Source organism: Nyctereutes procyonoides, unplaced genomic scaffold, assembly GCF_905146905.1.
Source record: "Nyctereutes procyonoides isolate TBG_1078 unplaced genomic scaffold, NYPRO_anot_genome, whole genome shotgun sequence".
Taxonomy (NCBI): domain Eukaryota; kingdom Metazoa; phylum Chordata; class Mammalia; order Carnivora; family Canidae; genus Nyctereutes; species Nyctereutes procyonoides.
In genome coordinates, this window is record NW_026575142.1 from 19,842,068 (window position 1) to 19,859,435 (window position 17,368).

The following is a 17,368-nucleotide window of genomic DNA, read 5'->3' on the forward strand; positions in this document are numbered from 1 at the left end:
TAGTTTTAGCTTCTCCCACTTCTTTTTCTGAATCTTTGTTGTCACTACTGTGATTTGCTTAATTTTTATACTTAGCCCTGGATAATAAAAGAGCAGACCCTGACTTCTCTTAGTTCACTCTCCGGGTTTGGTGATATTATTTACTGTACAGCTTTTCAAGCCATTCACAATGGACCAATATATTACATGTTGGTCATGTTGGTGTGTCCAACTCTGAGGCAATCTTAATGTAAAAAAAAAAAAAAAAAGGATTACTTTTGTTTTTTAATGGAGAAGTTATGAAGCTATCCTGACTCATTGAAATAATGAGTTTGTTATTTTAAAATAAGAACTATTATTTTTTATGCTTTTTTGTTTAGAACATTCCAAGATACTGATACATTCCCCAACATAGGGACTTGACTTTTGTATTTTACATTTTTTCTTTTCTATAAGTTTTGTGATGTTTTGTATATACATATAAGTTATTTAGGGAAGTCATAGTTTGAATGCATACCCTATTTTGTTTTTTTTTAAATTTTTAATTGAATTTAAACTTTTAATTTGAATGCATGCCCTATTGTGGTTTTTTAAAAAAATGTAAATTGAATTTTTAAATTCAAATTTAAATTAAAACACAAATATGTTTTAAATTTCTTTTCTTTGTTATTCCTAACATATTTTCCCTAATTGTTTTTAATTCAAAATGAGAATATATTTTTTGTGGTTTCTAAAGGGACATATAATTGTAAGAAAATGTAGAAATGCAAAATAGAATAAAACAATCTTTCCATCACCTCATTTCACAGAAATGAGTTTCCCCAAGAGAGGGGAGCAGAGGTTTGTGGAGCAATGTTAATGAGATTAAGACAGAAGAGGATGAAGTGAGGTGATCAGAGAAGCTTGAGAGTGGTAGGAGACTGTTAAAATTCTTACTGCCGTAAATTTTAAATGAGAAAGATTGATTGAATTGCAGGTAAAAATGAATACAGATGAAAAGTAAAGGGAATTGATTTGTTTTTTTCATTAAGTTGTCAGTTTTTCACTTTAAAAACTGAGAAGTAAAAAAATAAATAAAAAAATAAAAGCTGGGAAGTGTTAAGTTCAAATTTTTAAATAAAGATGGTAAAGAGCATGAAAAGTTTGTGTCTTGCGTGCAGCAGTCACTCAATAAATGCTAATTCAACATAATAATTCTGTGAACACATTACTTCTTATAGTTGAAACAAAAAAATCTGTTTAAAGATTGATTGATTGATTGATTTGAGAGAGTGAGAGAGCCCAGGTGCACACACATGTGAGTACAGGGGCAGAGGGAGAGAATCTCAGCAGACTCTCCTGCTGAGCACGGAGCCCGAGGCACGCCTGATCTCATGACCCTGAGATCCTGACCTGAGCTGTATCAAGAATTGAACACTTAACCCACCTGAGCCACCCAGGTGCCCCAACATCTGTTTATTATTTTTTTTTACTGTGCCATTTCTGGCTGGCAAACATTTTACACTTTATTTCTTTGTTTCCATTTAGGCCTCTTATGTAAGGAGCTGAAGGGGAAATAAACAGGATGAAAAGATGGCAACGTTGCCTCCCCCAGGACCTCAGAGTTTTGTCTACTTTACAAAACAGTCTCTTGCCCTCATTGAACAACGTATTGCTGAAGGAAAAACAAAGGAACCCAAGGAAGAAAAGAAAGATGATGATGAAGAAGGCCCGAGGCCAAGTAGCGACTTGGAAGCTGGCAAACAGCTGCCCTTCATCTACGGGGACATCCCCCCAGGCATGGTGTCAGAGCCCCTGGAGGACCTGGACCCCTACTACGCAGACAAAAAAGTGAGTTATTGTGACTGCAGTAGTGCAGTCTCTGTTTGCTTCTTTTGTTCAGAGAGCTATTTTAAGTTGAGAATCCACTACATGGCACAGGTATTCAGCTAAATGCATATGTAGGATATTCAGATTATGTACTTTTAATTTTTCATCAAAACTGGTTATCACTGGCATATTATTTTGATTTCTGTAATCTTTCAAAATATTCAATATAATGTCCAACCTTTTTGGATGTGACACAGATGCATACCTGTAGGAACAAAATTATTATCAATCTGAGAACTAAGAGCTGGGATATGTCCAGAATGCATTTGCATGCAGGTGACAGCTGAATCCATGGGAACATATAAGATCATTCAGCTAGTAATGGAATTTAGACTTTCCATTGTTCAGAAAAGAAGGGGGCACATATTATAAAATTATTACAAAAGTTGAGGACCAAGAAAGACTATTGGAATGAGCAAAGAAAATGAGCTGGCAACTTTGCATAAGCAGTTTGTCTTAGAGGATAGAAAGCAAAGCAAGATGGTGGCAGAGAGCAAATAAAAAGAGGAAGTTAGTAGTGGTACATTCATGCTGAGAAATCTGTCATTTTTCCACTAGAAAGATGGTCATTTGAGGCACCAAATTGAAAACCTTTTCAACACAGCTTTGAAAGCAAAGGAAAATTATTCACAGGAGAAAAATACAGAGGGTTGGAATAATGTCATAGCGAGTTGCAGATGTTAACACACAAGATACAAGCTTCAGGTCTGAGTGTATTTGCATTAGAAATGTGGAGAGAAAAAAAAAAGAAACGTGGAGAGACTTGAGGGGCAGATAGAGGTTGGATATGGAGAGTCCTGATATGTTGAAGTAATGCGGTAATGAAGTAAATGCAGGCACATCAGAGGAAATGCGTGTTAAATGATGTCAATATTTTCCATAGTACAGGAATGGAAATTGTCCTCTGAATGTCAAATGTTGAGAGTACCAGAGTTGAGAAGGTGTTTATTACATTAGGGAATTGGGAAAAGTTTGAAATAACTGCTGTCAAGTTTATTCTATTGAGAAAATGAGAAGTACAGTTGCAGACACAACCAGGTTGAAGTTGAAGTAGACTACGAGGAGTCTGTAAAGAATTAGATAAGCAGTTCTATAACTTTCTCCAACATTGCTTTGCATTATAGCACCTGTAGACTTGGAGAGATTAAGAAAGGCAAAATACTGTCCATTTAAAAACATATTTTGGGCCGCCTAGATGGCTCGGTTGGCTAAGTGAGTGCTTTTGGCTCAGATCATGATCTCAGGGTCCTGGGATCAAGTCCTGCATTGGGCTCCCTGCTCAGCGGAGAGTCTGCTTCTCTCTCTCCCTCTGCCCCTCCTCCCCACTTGTACGCTCTCTCTCTGTCTCAAATAAATAAATAAAATCGTAAACAAAAGTAAAAACATATTTTTGATTTGTTTAAAATATAAATAAAAGAATATTTCTTGAAAAGACACCTAGCACATAAGGTAAAATAGAAAACATATTCTAAATATCTTGAAGTATAAAATATGATGAGGTTATATTTTGACAGTAGAAACATGTCTGCCTCAGGTGGTAGTTGCTATGAATAGCGATACCTAATATTTTGGTTCACTTTAAACCCAGCATCTCAACAGGCTGATAGCACAGTGATAAAAAGTGGAATCCTGTGAAGACCTTGAAATATTACACAGCATTCTAATTAATTAGTCACTATTCTTACACAGAAAGGAAGAATGGTAATATGTATTGAGAATCTCTGTGTTAGGCACTAGACTTTTTATATAAATTAGCACACAAATACATTTATCATAAACTGGTGAGAAGAGACGTAATACTCTATTTTTAGATGAGACAGAGGGCTTGGGGAAATTCAATGTACAAAATGTTATACCCTGGTAAATTGTAGATTTTTAAAAATTCAGGTTGGTTTGACCCCCTACTGAGATATTCTGTTGTGCAACATCTCTTAGTATCTTAGTTTCCGTTGTATAGCAACCTCTATGCCAACAACTTGGCAAAAGTGAGTGAAATAATGATGAGTGAATAATGAGATAGGCAAGATAAAAAGTACTTTCCCATTTGCTTATTCATCCTGAAAAATTCCTGGCTCAGCATGGATACCAGCTACATTTCTTAATTCCACAGGGGGGCTGGATGTTACTTAATCAGCTACTCCTTAGGGGGAAAGGAATCTCTCCAGAATAATCCTGGAGTCAGAGATAGACACTAATACTGGTTTAAAATGACTTGGGAGGTAAAGAGAAAATGTTTACATTTGAATGGAGGATTAGTCTACGGCCAAGCCACCCTGAACGCGCCCGATCTCCTCTGAATGGAGGATTATAGACTTATTAATAAATGGAGTAATGTTAGTTATGTGATAGACTAATTTAATAGACGACATTTGGGATGGGACTCCAGCCCTTCACCTTGTCCCCAATTCCTTTTAAATATCCAGTATTTGGATATCAGATAGCCTCATCAAAAGCCTAACCCACATGTGCATCAGTATTGTTGAGTTTTGACTTTTGCTTACAACTTTTGGGTTAACTTTGTGTTTCAAGTTACTCACACTAATTGACCAAAACTTTATTTCTGCTACATTATAATTATTGCTTGGATTAAAAATCTTAGTGACCCCAAATTTGACTTGGGCTCAGATATTAATTTGTATTTGAGTGTAATTATCAATGCTTCATTAAAACAAAGAACAGTTAATGATAGAAGTTAGGGCTTCATTTTTATGTGTGATGAATATGTAAGTACTTTTTAATAGTGTTATGCTGTGCTTTTATTGTAAGTGAAAGTTTTTTTGTCTTTAAGAAAGAATAAATTACCAATCACCCTCTGCTATGGGTATTAAGAAGAAAGGTACATTGTCTTATTATCTTCATATTTTCTGTGCCTTATATGTTGCCTGTAATTTCAGCAGCTGCTCCCAACATTGACTAAGAATTTAACAATGTGCCAGAAACTTAAAAAACTTTATAGGTACTAGGTGCTGGCTCTCACGCTGCTAAATGGTGGATCTGATATTTAGAATCACATCTATCCAAACCAAAGCATATGCTTTTTAGACACCATAATTCTCTAATTTTATGTTCAACAGATCCTTAAATAAATTAGCAAAATTAAAAGAATTTGGCAGCCCGGGTGGATCAGCGGTTTAGCGCCGCCTTCAGCCCAGGGCATGATTCTGGAGATCCAGAATCTTATTGTTGCTATTTATTTGTTTGAGTTTAAATTTTTAACTAAATACCAAAGCCATAGAGAATGTCACTTATTGCGCAATGGTTATATAATACATTTCAAGAGTATTTGGTTCATTTGTATTATTTTTAAAAATTACTCTGAGTTAGGAGCAAGTAAGTCCTTTAATTTGTGTTCTTTTATTTTAGCTGTTATTAGAGTATCTAGAATAGGAAAATTGAACTGGGTAATAGGATTCTTCTAACTCTAATATTCCTTAAATTGATGAAAATGTGTTTTTGAAAGGACTCATATTTTGGAACACTTACCATTAATCATGACAATAGCCAACAAGTATTAAAATTCTCAAGGTGTTATGGCAAAAATCAGAGATAGCTAGTTTCTATTTAGTTTGCTTAAAATGCAGTGAAATGAAAGAAGGAAATTATATTCTAAACTAATCCAGTGGCACAACTTATTGTTACTGATTTGGGTATTAAAGGGATATGAAAAAGAGAAGACACTATATTTTGGGAGCTCTAGGCAATCCATGCTCACAGTTGTCTCACTTCTTAATTTACTAAGAAGAAATGGACCAAGTTCGTTGGTCAACGTGACCTAAACAGCTGCATTAATGGCAGTTAATGGCGACGTTGCTTGAGTCTGATGGCATGTTTCTTTACTATGACCCTACTACATGCAGATGTGGTAAACTGCTGATATAAATGTGCTAGGATGAAATTTTGGATTTTCAATTTCATGCTATTTTCTTTCTTTTCCCACAGACTTTCATAGTATTGAACAAAGGGAAAGCAATCTTCCGTTTCAATGCCACCCCTGCTTTGTACATGCTGTCTCCATTCAGTCCTCTAAGAAGAATATCTATTAAGATTTTAGTACACTCATATCCTTTTTAAAATGATTACTGGCATTGGTTCTTTAAAACATAGGTTTTGCTGTTTATTCAAGTATAGATTTTAGTCCTCTTGTAGCTGAAAAGACTTGGGTTTTAGTTCACCGATTTTGATATAATTTGATGTAAGTCTCAGAAAATTGGGAGAATGGCAGTTTTAGCATTTTAGGATAAATTTTAGGATAAATTATTTTTATGATAAATTGCTTTGTATATTAGTCCCTTGTCCAAAGAAATAGAAAAAAAGGTATAAATTCATTTAGAATTATTTTCTAGGAAAAAGTTGTTAGCATTTTAACAAGTGTCATTATCAAATATTCAAAGTCCCCACTGTGTTCTTTTATCCTATTCCTTGATTCTAAGCTACCTTATTCAGCATGCTTATTATGTGCACTATTCTGACAAACTGCATATTTATGACCATGAGTAACCCTCCAGATTGGACCAAGAATGTAGAGTAAGTGGGTATAAATACATTTTTAATATGATCTCTATGTTATTTTAATCCTCTCCTTTCCCGCCACAAAGTTACTGCAGCTCTAAAAATTGTGGTGTTTTTCTGCCCATGTTATATGGTTGCTTTTCTTTCGATTATTTTTTTTTCTCTCTGTGGTATTAATCTGCTAGCAGTGGAATAGAATAGTCAGATGCTACAGTCTTTTCTAGAAGAATGAATGTATCAGATGTCCTACCTTGTTTCTTAAGACATGTGTATTTCTGATAGGAGTAATGTAGGACTTTCCCAAGCAGATCTAATACTATGTTCTTAGTCATTTTGAATACCACGACTTTCTAATGTAGACATTTAAAAATTTTCTGGAAATACCTTTACTGTAGTTTATTCTAATAGAGTGAATCCAGGGATTTCCCCAATAGCCACACTCCAATAGATGCCTTTGATCAGAAAAAATAAAAGATTTACATGGTGTTGTATTCTCCTTATATTTAATATTCCATTGGATTCTTGTGTCTAGGTACACTTTTACTGGAATATATACTTTTGAGTCACTTGTCAAAATCCTTGCAAGAGGCTTCTGTGTAGGAGAATTCACTTTCCTTCGTGACCCATGGAACTGGCTCGATTTTGTCGTCATTGTTTTTGCGTAAGTACATTCAGTTTTTGAAATGGCAAACTTAGGAGAATCAGTATTTCAGTAAGAACAAGTCCTTGGGGTCTGACTTTTCCTGCATGTAAAGTTGCATTTAAAGGATACTGTGTGAAACCTAGTCATTGATAAGCAAATATTAATTTTTGAGAAAGAGCATTTCCCATTCAAAAGTATATGACATCCTTAAGACTGATCCTCCATTCTCAGCAATTGGATGGATAGTCTATGCAGTGCAAGTGAGATTACACTTTTTTCCGTGTCTTATTTAAAAACTAATAAAACCTGTAAGAATCACAGAAAAAGCTCAGGCCTTTAATTATAAACTACATTTCTCTTTTTATTAACCTATACTATTCAAGAGCTAATTAAGTATATTAAGATATAGAAAAGTAAATCTTTTTATAAGGGCTGTCACTGCATATAATCCTAACATCAGTGAATCATATATGTACTACATATGCAGCCACAGCTTACTTTTGAGAGAAAAATATTACATTAAAATATAATTTTAATTAATTCATACTGCTGTTATTTTCCCAAATATATTTGCCAGTAATATTCCATTGTTTTTTAAAATCTCCAACCTAGATACAATATTTTTCTCATCTATCTAATTTTAAAAGCAATACATGTCCATCGGAGGAATTTAGACAATAGAGAAGAGTCTTAAGATTTCTAGTTTCCCATTCCCTCACCCCCACCTCCACCTCCTTGTTCATCAGGCTTGCTTCTTTCATGGTCACATGACTACTGCAGTTGTACCTACCACCTGCTGGTAAGACAATACTGTGTCAAAGAAGGCTGCCTCTTCTCAGGGGTCTCATTTTAAGTTGAGATATAATTTATATGATGTAAAATTAACCCCTTTAGAAGTATAAAATTAAGTGGGTTTTTTTGTTTCTTTTTTAGTATTTTCACAAAGTTATGCAACCATCACTAATCCCTGATTCCAGAATATTTCCGTCATCCCCAAAATAAGTCAATTATATTCCCTTCTCCCCCTAATGCTTGGAAACCACTCATCTGTGTTTTGAATCTATGCATTTGCCTATTCTAGGCATTTCATATGAATGGAATCACACAGTATGTGACCTTTTGTGTGTCTTGCTTCTTTTCATTAGCATACAGTTTTCAAGGTTTGCTGTTGACATTTTATAGGATATTAAGTATCTACATTACCATAATGTGGAGGTTTAATAATTAAAGCATTTGATTGTTTATGTAGGGATTTTAGTGCATGAAACCATTTTAATAATCTGTATTTTGCTCACATAAAAGAGGTCAAATCAAATCTAATCAAATTAAATTAGTTGTGATGGGGGAAAAAGAAGGCTTGCAGAAACTATCCATTTAAATATGAATTTCCCAAATATAGGTAATACCTTGACTAAAGGCACAGGTAAGTATCATAGACTCTATCTAAATTCTGAATAACTCTGATTTAATTCTACAGGTATTTAACAGAATTTGTAAACCTAGGCAATGTTTCAGCTCTTCGAACTTTCAGAGTCTTGAGAGCTTTGAAAACTATTTCTGTAATTCCAGGTAAGGAGTGATTGGTGTGAAGCATTAGGCCACTCATAACTCCAACTATTTGGGAGTTGTTCTTTGTTTGTGTGTGTGTGTGTTGTCACTGTGTTGTGTGTGAACTCCCTATTACAGATATGTGACAGAGTTCGTGGACTTGGGCAATGTCTCAGCGCTGAGAACATTCAGAGTTCTCCGAGCACTGAAAACAATTTCAGTCATTCCAGGTGAGAGTGGGGTTAAACACCGGGGCTGACTTTGATCTTTTGGAGGAAAGACAAGAATGATTTTCTCTTACATATTTTAATTGAATTTGATTTTTTGTGGTTTTCACAATCATTATTAAAAGTCAGCCTTTGCGTTTAATCAATTGCATGGGTCTTAGAGGATGAAGATGGCCATTTGGCTCACATCTCAACTTGAAATTTTCCTTCCTGTGTAACCGATCATTTTGCATTTTGTTTAGCCAGGAATGAAAATTTCAATTTGTTTTGATTGCTTTTCATACAGTTAGAAAAAGAGATTTAAAAAAATATCAGCATGAGGGTATTGCATGATGTACTGTGTCTTTTAGCTTTTCACAACAAACCATTTCTCAACTGAAAATTGGTTAAGTTGTCACTATACGCTGCAGTTCAGCCTCTTTTAATGTCTTTATAGAGAGATGGTTTGTTTGACAAGCATTTACTAAATTAGCACTTTTAAAAATAATATTTACAAGTGAATATGGATATGATTTGAGCAAACAAATCATTCATTTTGATAGTCTGGCTACTCATTGGAAATGTTTCATATTTTTTTATCATTTGCTGTATTATATAGAAACAAAATATATATAAAACAGCAAATCCACCCTGTTGAGCTAGTAGGCTTTTTTGAACTAGGTTACATAAAGTCATTGATTTGATATAATGCATGCATTTCTAGGAAAGCTTGTGTTTTGTTTTTATTTCTCATTCAGAGGCTTTATTTCATTATGAACTTTTTTTTTTTTTTTTTGTCCCTGTGTTCAGGCCTGAAGACCATTGTGGGAGCTCTGATCCAGTCTGTGAAGAAGCTCTCTGATGTCATGATCTTGACTGTGTTCTGTCTGAGTGTGTTTGCGCTGATTGGGCTACAGCTCTTCATGGGCAACCTGAAGCATAAATGTCTGCGGGATCCACTGGACGATAATGAAACATTAACAAGCTTATTGGATACCCTTGAAGAAGAAGACTATAGAAGTAAGAATGTCCCTTTAGTTGATAATAGGTTAAAATTAGATTGTTCTCTTTTAGCAATGAAATGTTGCTTTCTTTAATTTTTTCAAAATTACTCAAATATATAGAAAGTTACCGCAGTGTGAATTTGGATCATGTTATATGTTCATAAATCTCCCTGTTTCTAAGCTTTGTAGCAGTTTTGGTATTGAACATATGATAGAGCTACATAATTCTTAATCTCTTCTGTAAGATAAAAATAAATAGATTTGCTCTAGAGAAATAAATTTATGTGATTTATGTACTATAGTTGTATTGTGTAATTAATACTTAGGTTTATAGGGTAATCTATTTGTTATGTGATAATATTATATTTTTACACTTGTGTTATAACATATATAGTTGTATGAATCCCAGTATGACAATATTATTAATTATCACATATTAAAATGTCTACTTGATAGTATTTTTGAAGATTTGTATAAAGCAGAATGGTTCACTCAGCTTTATCAGCACTATCCCTATAATCAATGTAGTTTCACAGCTCTAAGGGCTTCTCCTGAGTCTAGCCAATAGCGTTATATCAAAGTTTAATTCATCAGAACTAGTCTGTAGGAAACATATGAGTTTATCTGTGCACACAATCTCAAGTCTGCTTAATTCACAAGTATATTTTAGAATATCTTACAGAGAGCCTGAACTGCGTTTTTTCTGAACAATTGTCCCCTACCGCAGTTTCTCTTGCCAGAGCTATTGATGAATTTGGGTGAGAATGAGATCAAATAAGATTGTGCTTTCTGTCTAACACCTGCAGTGTGTCTGTATGATGTTATCCACATGAACCCATGAACCTTAATAGATAATTAGATCCAGAATGGGGGAGAGGAAATCAAGAAACTTCCAAGTGTATATGCCTTTGACAGAATGTGATCAAGGAATAAAGATCTGAATTGGATTATGAAGAGTATACATCATTTTTTTACTTTACTAAATATGTACTCTCCCACTCACTAAGGAAGACAAAAGCAAATGAAACCTAGCTAGTATAGTAGGAGACTGTAAATAAAGAAAACAGAAAAAAAATATGGAAGCCTAAAATGAGAAAAGTGAAGATTTTCAAGTAAAATATTTAATGTGTAATTTCTTTACTATCAGTGTTTGATGAGAAATTTAGCATACCTTCCCTTCCATTTTATTTTGACTTATTTTTCCAGTTTCTGATTTTTTAATGATATAATCTTTAATTTTATTTTCAGTTTACAAAGAATTATATTCCTTAATTTATAGAACATAAAAGTAATATATATGTGTAATTGTTGACATTTACAATTAACAATCAGTTTATAACACTTAAATTTAACCTTTTTCTTTTTTACTAGGATTATTACCAGTTATTTTATTTTGATTACGTGTAAAGTTAAGGTTGGGCCAAGCTAGTATGATAGACTTAGAGAAATACTTTGAAGTTGAGGAAATCATAAAAAAATGACGATAATGATTATCTATTGGATTCTACTTTGGACAAGGAAAGAAGCGAACCCAAGAGTTAGTTGATAGATATGAGAAAGTGGTGCAGTAAATGAATTGGAACCCTTGAAGAAATGAAAGTATTACAGTGGTAAAGGCAGCCCCACAGAGAAAGGCTAATATATTTTGAAAGTGTTTTCTGGTGCCTGCAGCAAAGCCTTTTTTGGAGGTGTTTTTAAAATTTATTATCAAATAAATGAGCCTACTGTCTAACATCATGTCTCAAAATACACAATTTATAGATTTCCTTTGACACCAACCATTGTCAACATTGATTCTCATCAAACTTCCTTCTTGCTACCACAGGTGAAGGAAAGGTTCATGCGCACAGCTGATAGCTAAAATTCCAGTAGCTATTGTACACTAATATGGTGTGGTTCTGTTGAGATAAAGTAATATAGTCTCTTATTCCAGTTTTCTGAGTGTTTGACATTTAAAAGGTCCTCGAAAAACCACAGTATTGGTCTGTACCACACCCAGGGCTTTTCCTGTCTTCATCTATAAGTGCTTTCCATGTGGGGACTCCATAGAACGCAGTCTCCCAGAATGCAGTGTGTCACCTGCAGGTGTTTTGCCTGTACCTTATCTCCTGCACCAGTGTTCTCAGACTTGACTTATTATTGCCTCTTGGTTGAAGAATAAACTCCAAAAGCCCAAGTCATATGTAGTTGCTAAAGGTCACCAGTCATGTCTTAACCATTCTGTATCATTGGCTTTGAAATTAATTGAAAATTTCCTCAGAATCTGCACTTGATCTCCGTTCCAGATTTTTGTTGTGTGGATTTTGCAATTTTCTTATTCCTTTTATCCCTATATGTCTTTTACTGTGAGGTTGGGGCTTATCTATTACTATCCGCAACCTTTGTTGTACTGAATTACATTTATTTAACGGCTTTATATAATTCACATACCATAAAATCCTCCCTTTTAAAGTACACAATTCAATGTTTTATAGTATATTCACAGTATATTCACATTGTACAATGTCACTAATTTTAGAATAATTTCACTTCCCTCAAAAAAAATCCTGTACTCACAGGCAGTCACTATCCATTCCCTCCACCCCACCATCCCCTGACAACTACTAATCATTCTGTCTCTATATAGATTTACCTATTCTGAATATTTTATGTAGGTAAAATTATACAACATGTGGTCTTTGTGTCTAGCTTCTCTCACTGAGCTTATTTTCGAGGTTCATCCATGCAGCAGTTGATTCACTTTTTATTGCTAAATAATATTCCATTGTACGTATATACTACATTTTGTTTATTCATTCATTAACTAATGAACATCTGAGTTGTTTCCACTTTGGGGCTATTGTGAATAATGCTACTGTGAACATTCATGTGTAAGTTTTACTGTGGACGTGTGTTTTTATTTCTCTTTGCATTACATTTTTCCTTTACACATTAACCTTAAATCCTCTTGGGGCTAATTATTCTAACCATTTAATGTCTGCTTATTTAGGGGTGAATTCAGAGTGTTCTATAAGACCAGAGTGAACTACTGCCATTGCTTTAGCTTTCATCATTCTTGTACCGACTTGAGTCTGGTCACCCTGCCATGTGCTAACACAGGCAGCTCAAGAGCCCCATTCTTGTAAGGCAACTCCTCAAGCACCGGTAAACGTGAGCCAGCGTTCCTTTAAAGGATAATTCTAAAGCAGTCCTTCCACAATAATAATATCTTGGAGGCTTATGCACAAAAAGTTGCATCTTAACCTCCTCCCTCCTTATTCTATCATGCCCACCCTACCTGAGGTACAGGAGTTCTTTTTCAAAAAAGTTGTTCATGTACATTCCCAGCTAAATTGTCCCCTCAAATGAAGAGGCTTTGTTGTTTTATTTGTGTCCTCTAAGATTTTTATCTTCTGTGGAAGACAAAATGATATGTAATTCAGTCAATTAATCTTACCTGGATTGTTTAATAGTTTAATAATGATAGCTGCTGCTCTCTGAGCAGCTGTGTAGAACGTATGCATCACTGTATTAAGTGCTTTATATGCAATATCCTATTTATGCTCTACAGTATCTCTACAAAGCAGGCATTCTTACGCACATTTTACACATGTAGTGGCAGTGGCTAACCATTAAAGTGGTAAGATCATTCACCTACATAGGAAGGGGTAGGAGCAACATTGAAGTCCAACTATATCTGACTTCAAAGTCTTTCTTCCACTATTACTTCAAAAGCCTCCTAATAATTACATCTTTATTCCTTCAATTTGAGCCAAATAGGAAGATGGGCCCTTACTAAAAAGAGTGGCATATTTTAGTTCTTTATACATTTACTGTGCATTGTTGGATCAGCTCTGTGTTTTAGGAATAAGCCTTAATAGTGCATGGAGGAAGAGATTATAAGATCCCTTAATGCCTGATAATGGATACAAAGAGTGCCACGTGAGAAATTGTGCATTTAGCTCACTGCCACAGCCTCAATATCTGGAACTTAATAAGTCCTACATAAATAGTGATTGGTGGATAAACAAGAGAATTTCAGGAGACAAGTTGCATTGTTCCATTTATGTATGATATTGCCTTGCTGGCTCCACCTCTTCTAGAATGCTTTGGGGCTCAGTTGGGGGCTCCCTTCCTTCTCTTTTCTCCCCTTCCCTTTCTGAGCTACACTTTCTCTTTGGGTTAACTCAAGTCCCACGACTTTAAAAACTATCTACTTGATGATCATATTCTTGTGTCCTCTCCACCCCTCGCCCGACTCTATCAACAAGTCCTGTCTACTCTGTTCTCATCCCCTTCTCTTCATGCACACAGCTATTCTCTGAATTTTAGCCATGTTGCCTCTCACTGCAGTCACTTAAATCATTTCCCTGCTTCCACACTTGCTCTCTTATAGTCTACAGTCCACAAAACAACCAGAGGGATATTTTAAAATGTGATTATTATCTCCCATCTCTACCTCCCACTTCTATTACTTCCAATCATACTTAAAATCCAAACAACTTTTCATAACATACCAAGGCTTCCATCATTTGACCCCTGCTTACCTCTGCCACCGTAGTTCTCTCCACTCACTGCACCATAGCCAAGCTGGCCATCTTGCTCTTTCTTCCACACACCAATTTCACTTTTGCCTCAGGGCCTTTGCACCTGCTCTTCACCCTGCAAGAATACCTCTTCCCAAGGTGTTTGGATGGCAGCTTCTTTGTAGCATTTAGGCCCCAGTTTAAATGTCATATCTTTAGAAAGGCCTTCCCTGACCTTTTCTCTTTTTTTTCCTGAAGATTTTATTTATTTATTCATGAGAGACACACACAGAGAGAGGCAGAGATATAGGCAGAGGGAGAAGCAGGCTCCATGCAGGGAGCCTGATGTGGGACTCGATCCTGGGACTCCGGGATCACGCCCCAAGCTGAAGGCAGATGCTCAGCCGCTGAGCCACCCAGGCATCCCTTCATTGTCTTATTTTCTTTAGGACATTTATTGCTTTCTGTAAATACCTTGTATATTTCTTTATTTACCTGTCCTTCTCCATCCCCAATTTCCACCCTTCCCTACACATAAAGAAAGATCCATAAAACTAATGATCTTGTTTATCATGCTTTTATTATTATATTCACTGCCTGGCCCATAAGAGGTTATCAATAAATATTTGAAGGAGAATATACAAGAATATGATAAATAAATGATTGTACATTGCTTGAGACTGGGCCTGAATGTGTGTGTGAATATGCCTATACTAATTAATTTATCATCTGTGTCACTCTTAAAGCTTGCACTCTCTAATGTTATATTGTTGAATTTCTTCCTAAACAGAATATTTTTATTACTTAGAGGGATCTAAGGATGCGCTCCTTTGTGGTTTGAGCACAGATTCAGGGTAAGTAATATTTGTTTTTAGTCAAAGGCTACAAAAAAAGGAAAAGCATATCCAATCAGTTTTTTTTTTAAAGTAAGAACCTCTGATTTTTATATTGTTTTCATATATATCATGGCATTATTCTGTCCCACAGTGAGTCCCAACTTTAAAAATTTATGGTTAGTGCATACTTCTTTTTTTTTTAAAGAGTTTTTATTTCTTCTTTCATGAAAGACACATAGAGAGGCAGAGACACAGGCAGAGGGAGAAGCAGGCTCCCTGCAGAAAGCCCAATGTGGGACTCGATCCCAGGAATCTGGGTCACGCCCTGAGCCAAAGGCAGACGCTTAACCACTGAGCCACCCAGGCGTCCCTGTTAGTGCCTGCTTCTGAAAGCAAAACTTGGAGGTAGTGCTTGAATTCAAACAAGATACAAGTCATATAAATCTTAAGAAAATGAAACTGGAAAACTCCACCAAATGTTGCCTGGATAGTTTCAAGTCTTTCTTTTTCTGGAAAGAAGAGTTACAGAATCAACTTTTTCTTCCATTCCCAAATTCTATTTCCAGTCAAGAATGACTCATAGGTGAATGAATGCAGTGACAATTTGGCACCCTAACCAAAAGGAACCCATGGATTTCGGTAAAGATATTTTAAGAATCTCCCATATATGCAAAATGCCCATCTTGTAGTTTCTCCTATACATCACCTCATTTCTGCTGCAGTGCCTTTGTTCTTGTTCTCCCCCGACCAGATATTTCTTCACCAGGTTCTGTGTACCCTGGGAACATTAAAGTAAACAGATAGAGTTGCTGCCCTCAGAGACAGCTCAGAACACTGTTCAGAGCATCATGGGTATCAATCCACCAATTTTAGAAAAATACCATAAAGCTGCAAATCTTTATGAACTTATATAATTGCTCTATTTGGGCTATTTTTAAATTCTTACTCACTCCAAGAATTATTTGGGGGAACCCAGTTTTGGTGGAAGCCTGTATATCAGTATCTATGATGCAAGAACTGTTATTTGACATCAGTAGAAGTTTCCAAGTTTTGATGATGATACTAATAGCAGGTACCATTTATTAAATGCTTTCTGTGTTCAGGAACTAGGCTAGGTAATTTGCATACATTATTTTTTTTAACTTAACAGCAGTCTTAACTATTTGAAGTAGGTGTTACCCTCTTCTCACAGAAAGAATGAACTGCATCTTGAAGAATTTCAGTAATTTGACAAGGTCACCAACTAGTAATAATAGAGTTGGGCTTCAAACCTAGTTCTTCTTGATTCCAGATAATGTGTTCTTAACCATTATTAAGTATTGTCCCTCTAGGAAAGGAACCTTGACTATCTAACTGTTTTGTAGTACTCTTTAACTCACATCCTAGAAACAGTCTAACTTGTGATATTCTTTTTCATATGTAGTCAGTGTCCAGAAGGGTACAAGTGTGTGAAAGCTGGGAGAAACCCTGATTATGGCTACACGAGCTTTGACACTTTCAGTTGGGCCTTCTTGGCCTTGTTTCGGCTAATGACCCAGGATTACTGGGAAAACCTTTACCAACAGGTGAGTGCCAAGAGAAACATTCATTGCAATTTTGAATGCAACGAATGCAAAAATCTGGTGAATGTTCCTTCTCAGACTTTATATGAGATATTCATTCAATTTATAAAGGACAAAACCCTATTGTCTTATCAGTAAAATTAGACATGTTTTACTTCCAGCTTTATGAGATTAGAAAATTCTTAAAATCATATATTATTTTCATATCTTTTTTGGCTTATTTGATCTCTAGTTCACTTTCCCCCTTTCTGAATATAGCATCCCATGGGTCCTAAGTAAATAGCAGGAAATACACTGTCATGGTCTTTTGTTGCTCTCCTGTCCACACTGTTTTCTGCACATGCTGACTCAATTGCTTATTCCCCTAGACCTACATGGCATTTGAATATTCCTCAGTTTATCCATGGCTTGTGCTTTCATTGTTCATTCCCATGGCCATCGCTCTCCAGCTTAAATGTGATCTTTTTTTGTCCTAGAGGCTGCATCTTTTCACTTACATATTCTCAGCACTCAACCCCAAGAGGAAGGAGAAGAGAATGGTCATTCTGTATTATAAATAAGAATGAATCACTTTTTCAGAATTGCCAGATTCTTCCTTTGGCCTGTCTTATGTCTACTTAATTTCTGATAATATTATAAATGAATATAGAAATTGTATAAATAAATTATATACTTTAGAGGAAAAAGGGAATACAAACAACTTTATG

The 17,368-nt window shown here is 35.3% G+C and overlaps 1 protein-coding gene across 3 annotated transcripts in view; it reads left to right on the forward strand.

The window, feature by feature from the left end:
- Window positions 1–1,551: 1,551 nt before the first annotated feature.
- The window catches only part of SCN9A (sodium voltage-gated channel alpha subunit 9), a 90,137-nt gene continuing 74,320 nt past the window's right edge, over window positions 1,552–17,368 (forward strand). For 2 of the 3 annotated variants that reach the window (XM_055308073.1, XM_055308074.1), the window contains exons 1-8: window positions 1,552–1,809; window positions 5,788–5,906; window positions 6,283–6,372; window positions 6,890–7,018; window positions 8,478–8,569; window positions 9,565–9,774; window positions 15,054–15,117; window positions 16,523–16,664. In XM_055308073.1, the coding sequence (XP_055164048.1) occupies window positions 1,552–1,809; window positions 5,788–5,906; window positions 6,283–6,372; window positions 6,890–7,018; window positions 8,478–8,569; window positions 9,565–9,774; window positions 15,054–15,117; window positions 16,523–16,664 (1,104 nt within the window). Of the gene's footprint in view, window positions 1,810–5,787; window positions 5,907–6,282; window positions 6,373–6,889; window positions 7,019–8,477; window positions 8,570–8,686; window positions 8,779–9,564; window positions 9,775–15,053; window positions 15,118–16,522; window positions 16,665–17,368 lie in introns of all 3 variants that reach the window. The other variant, XM_055308075.1, reaches the window with a different exon arrangement.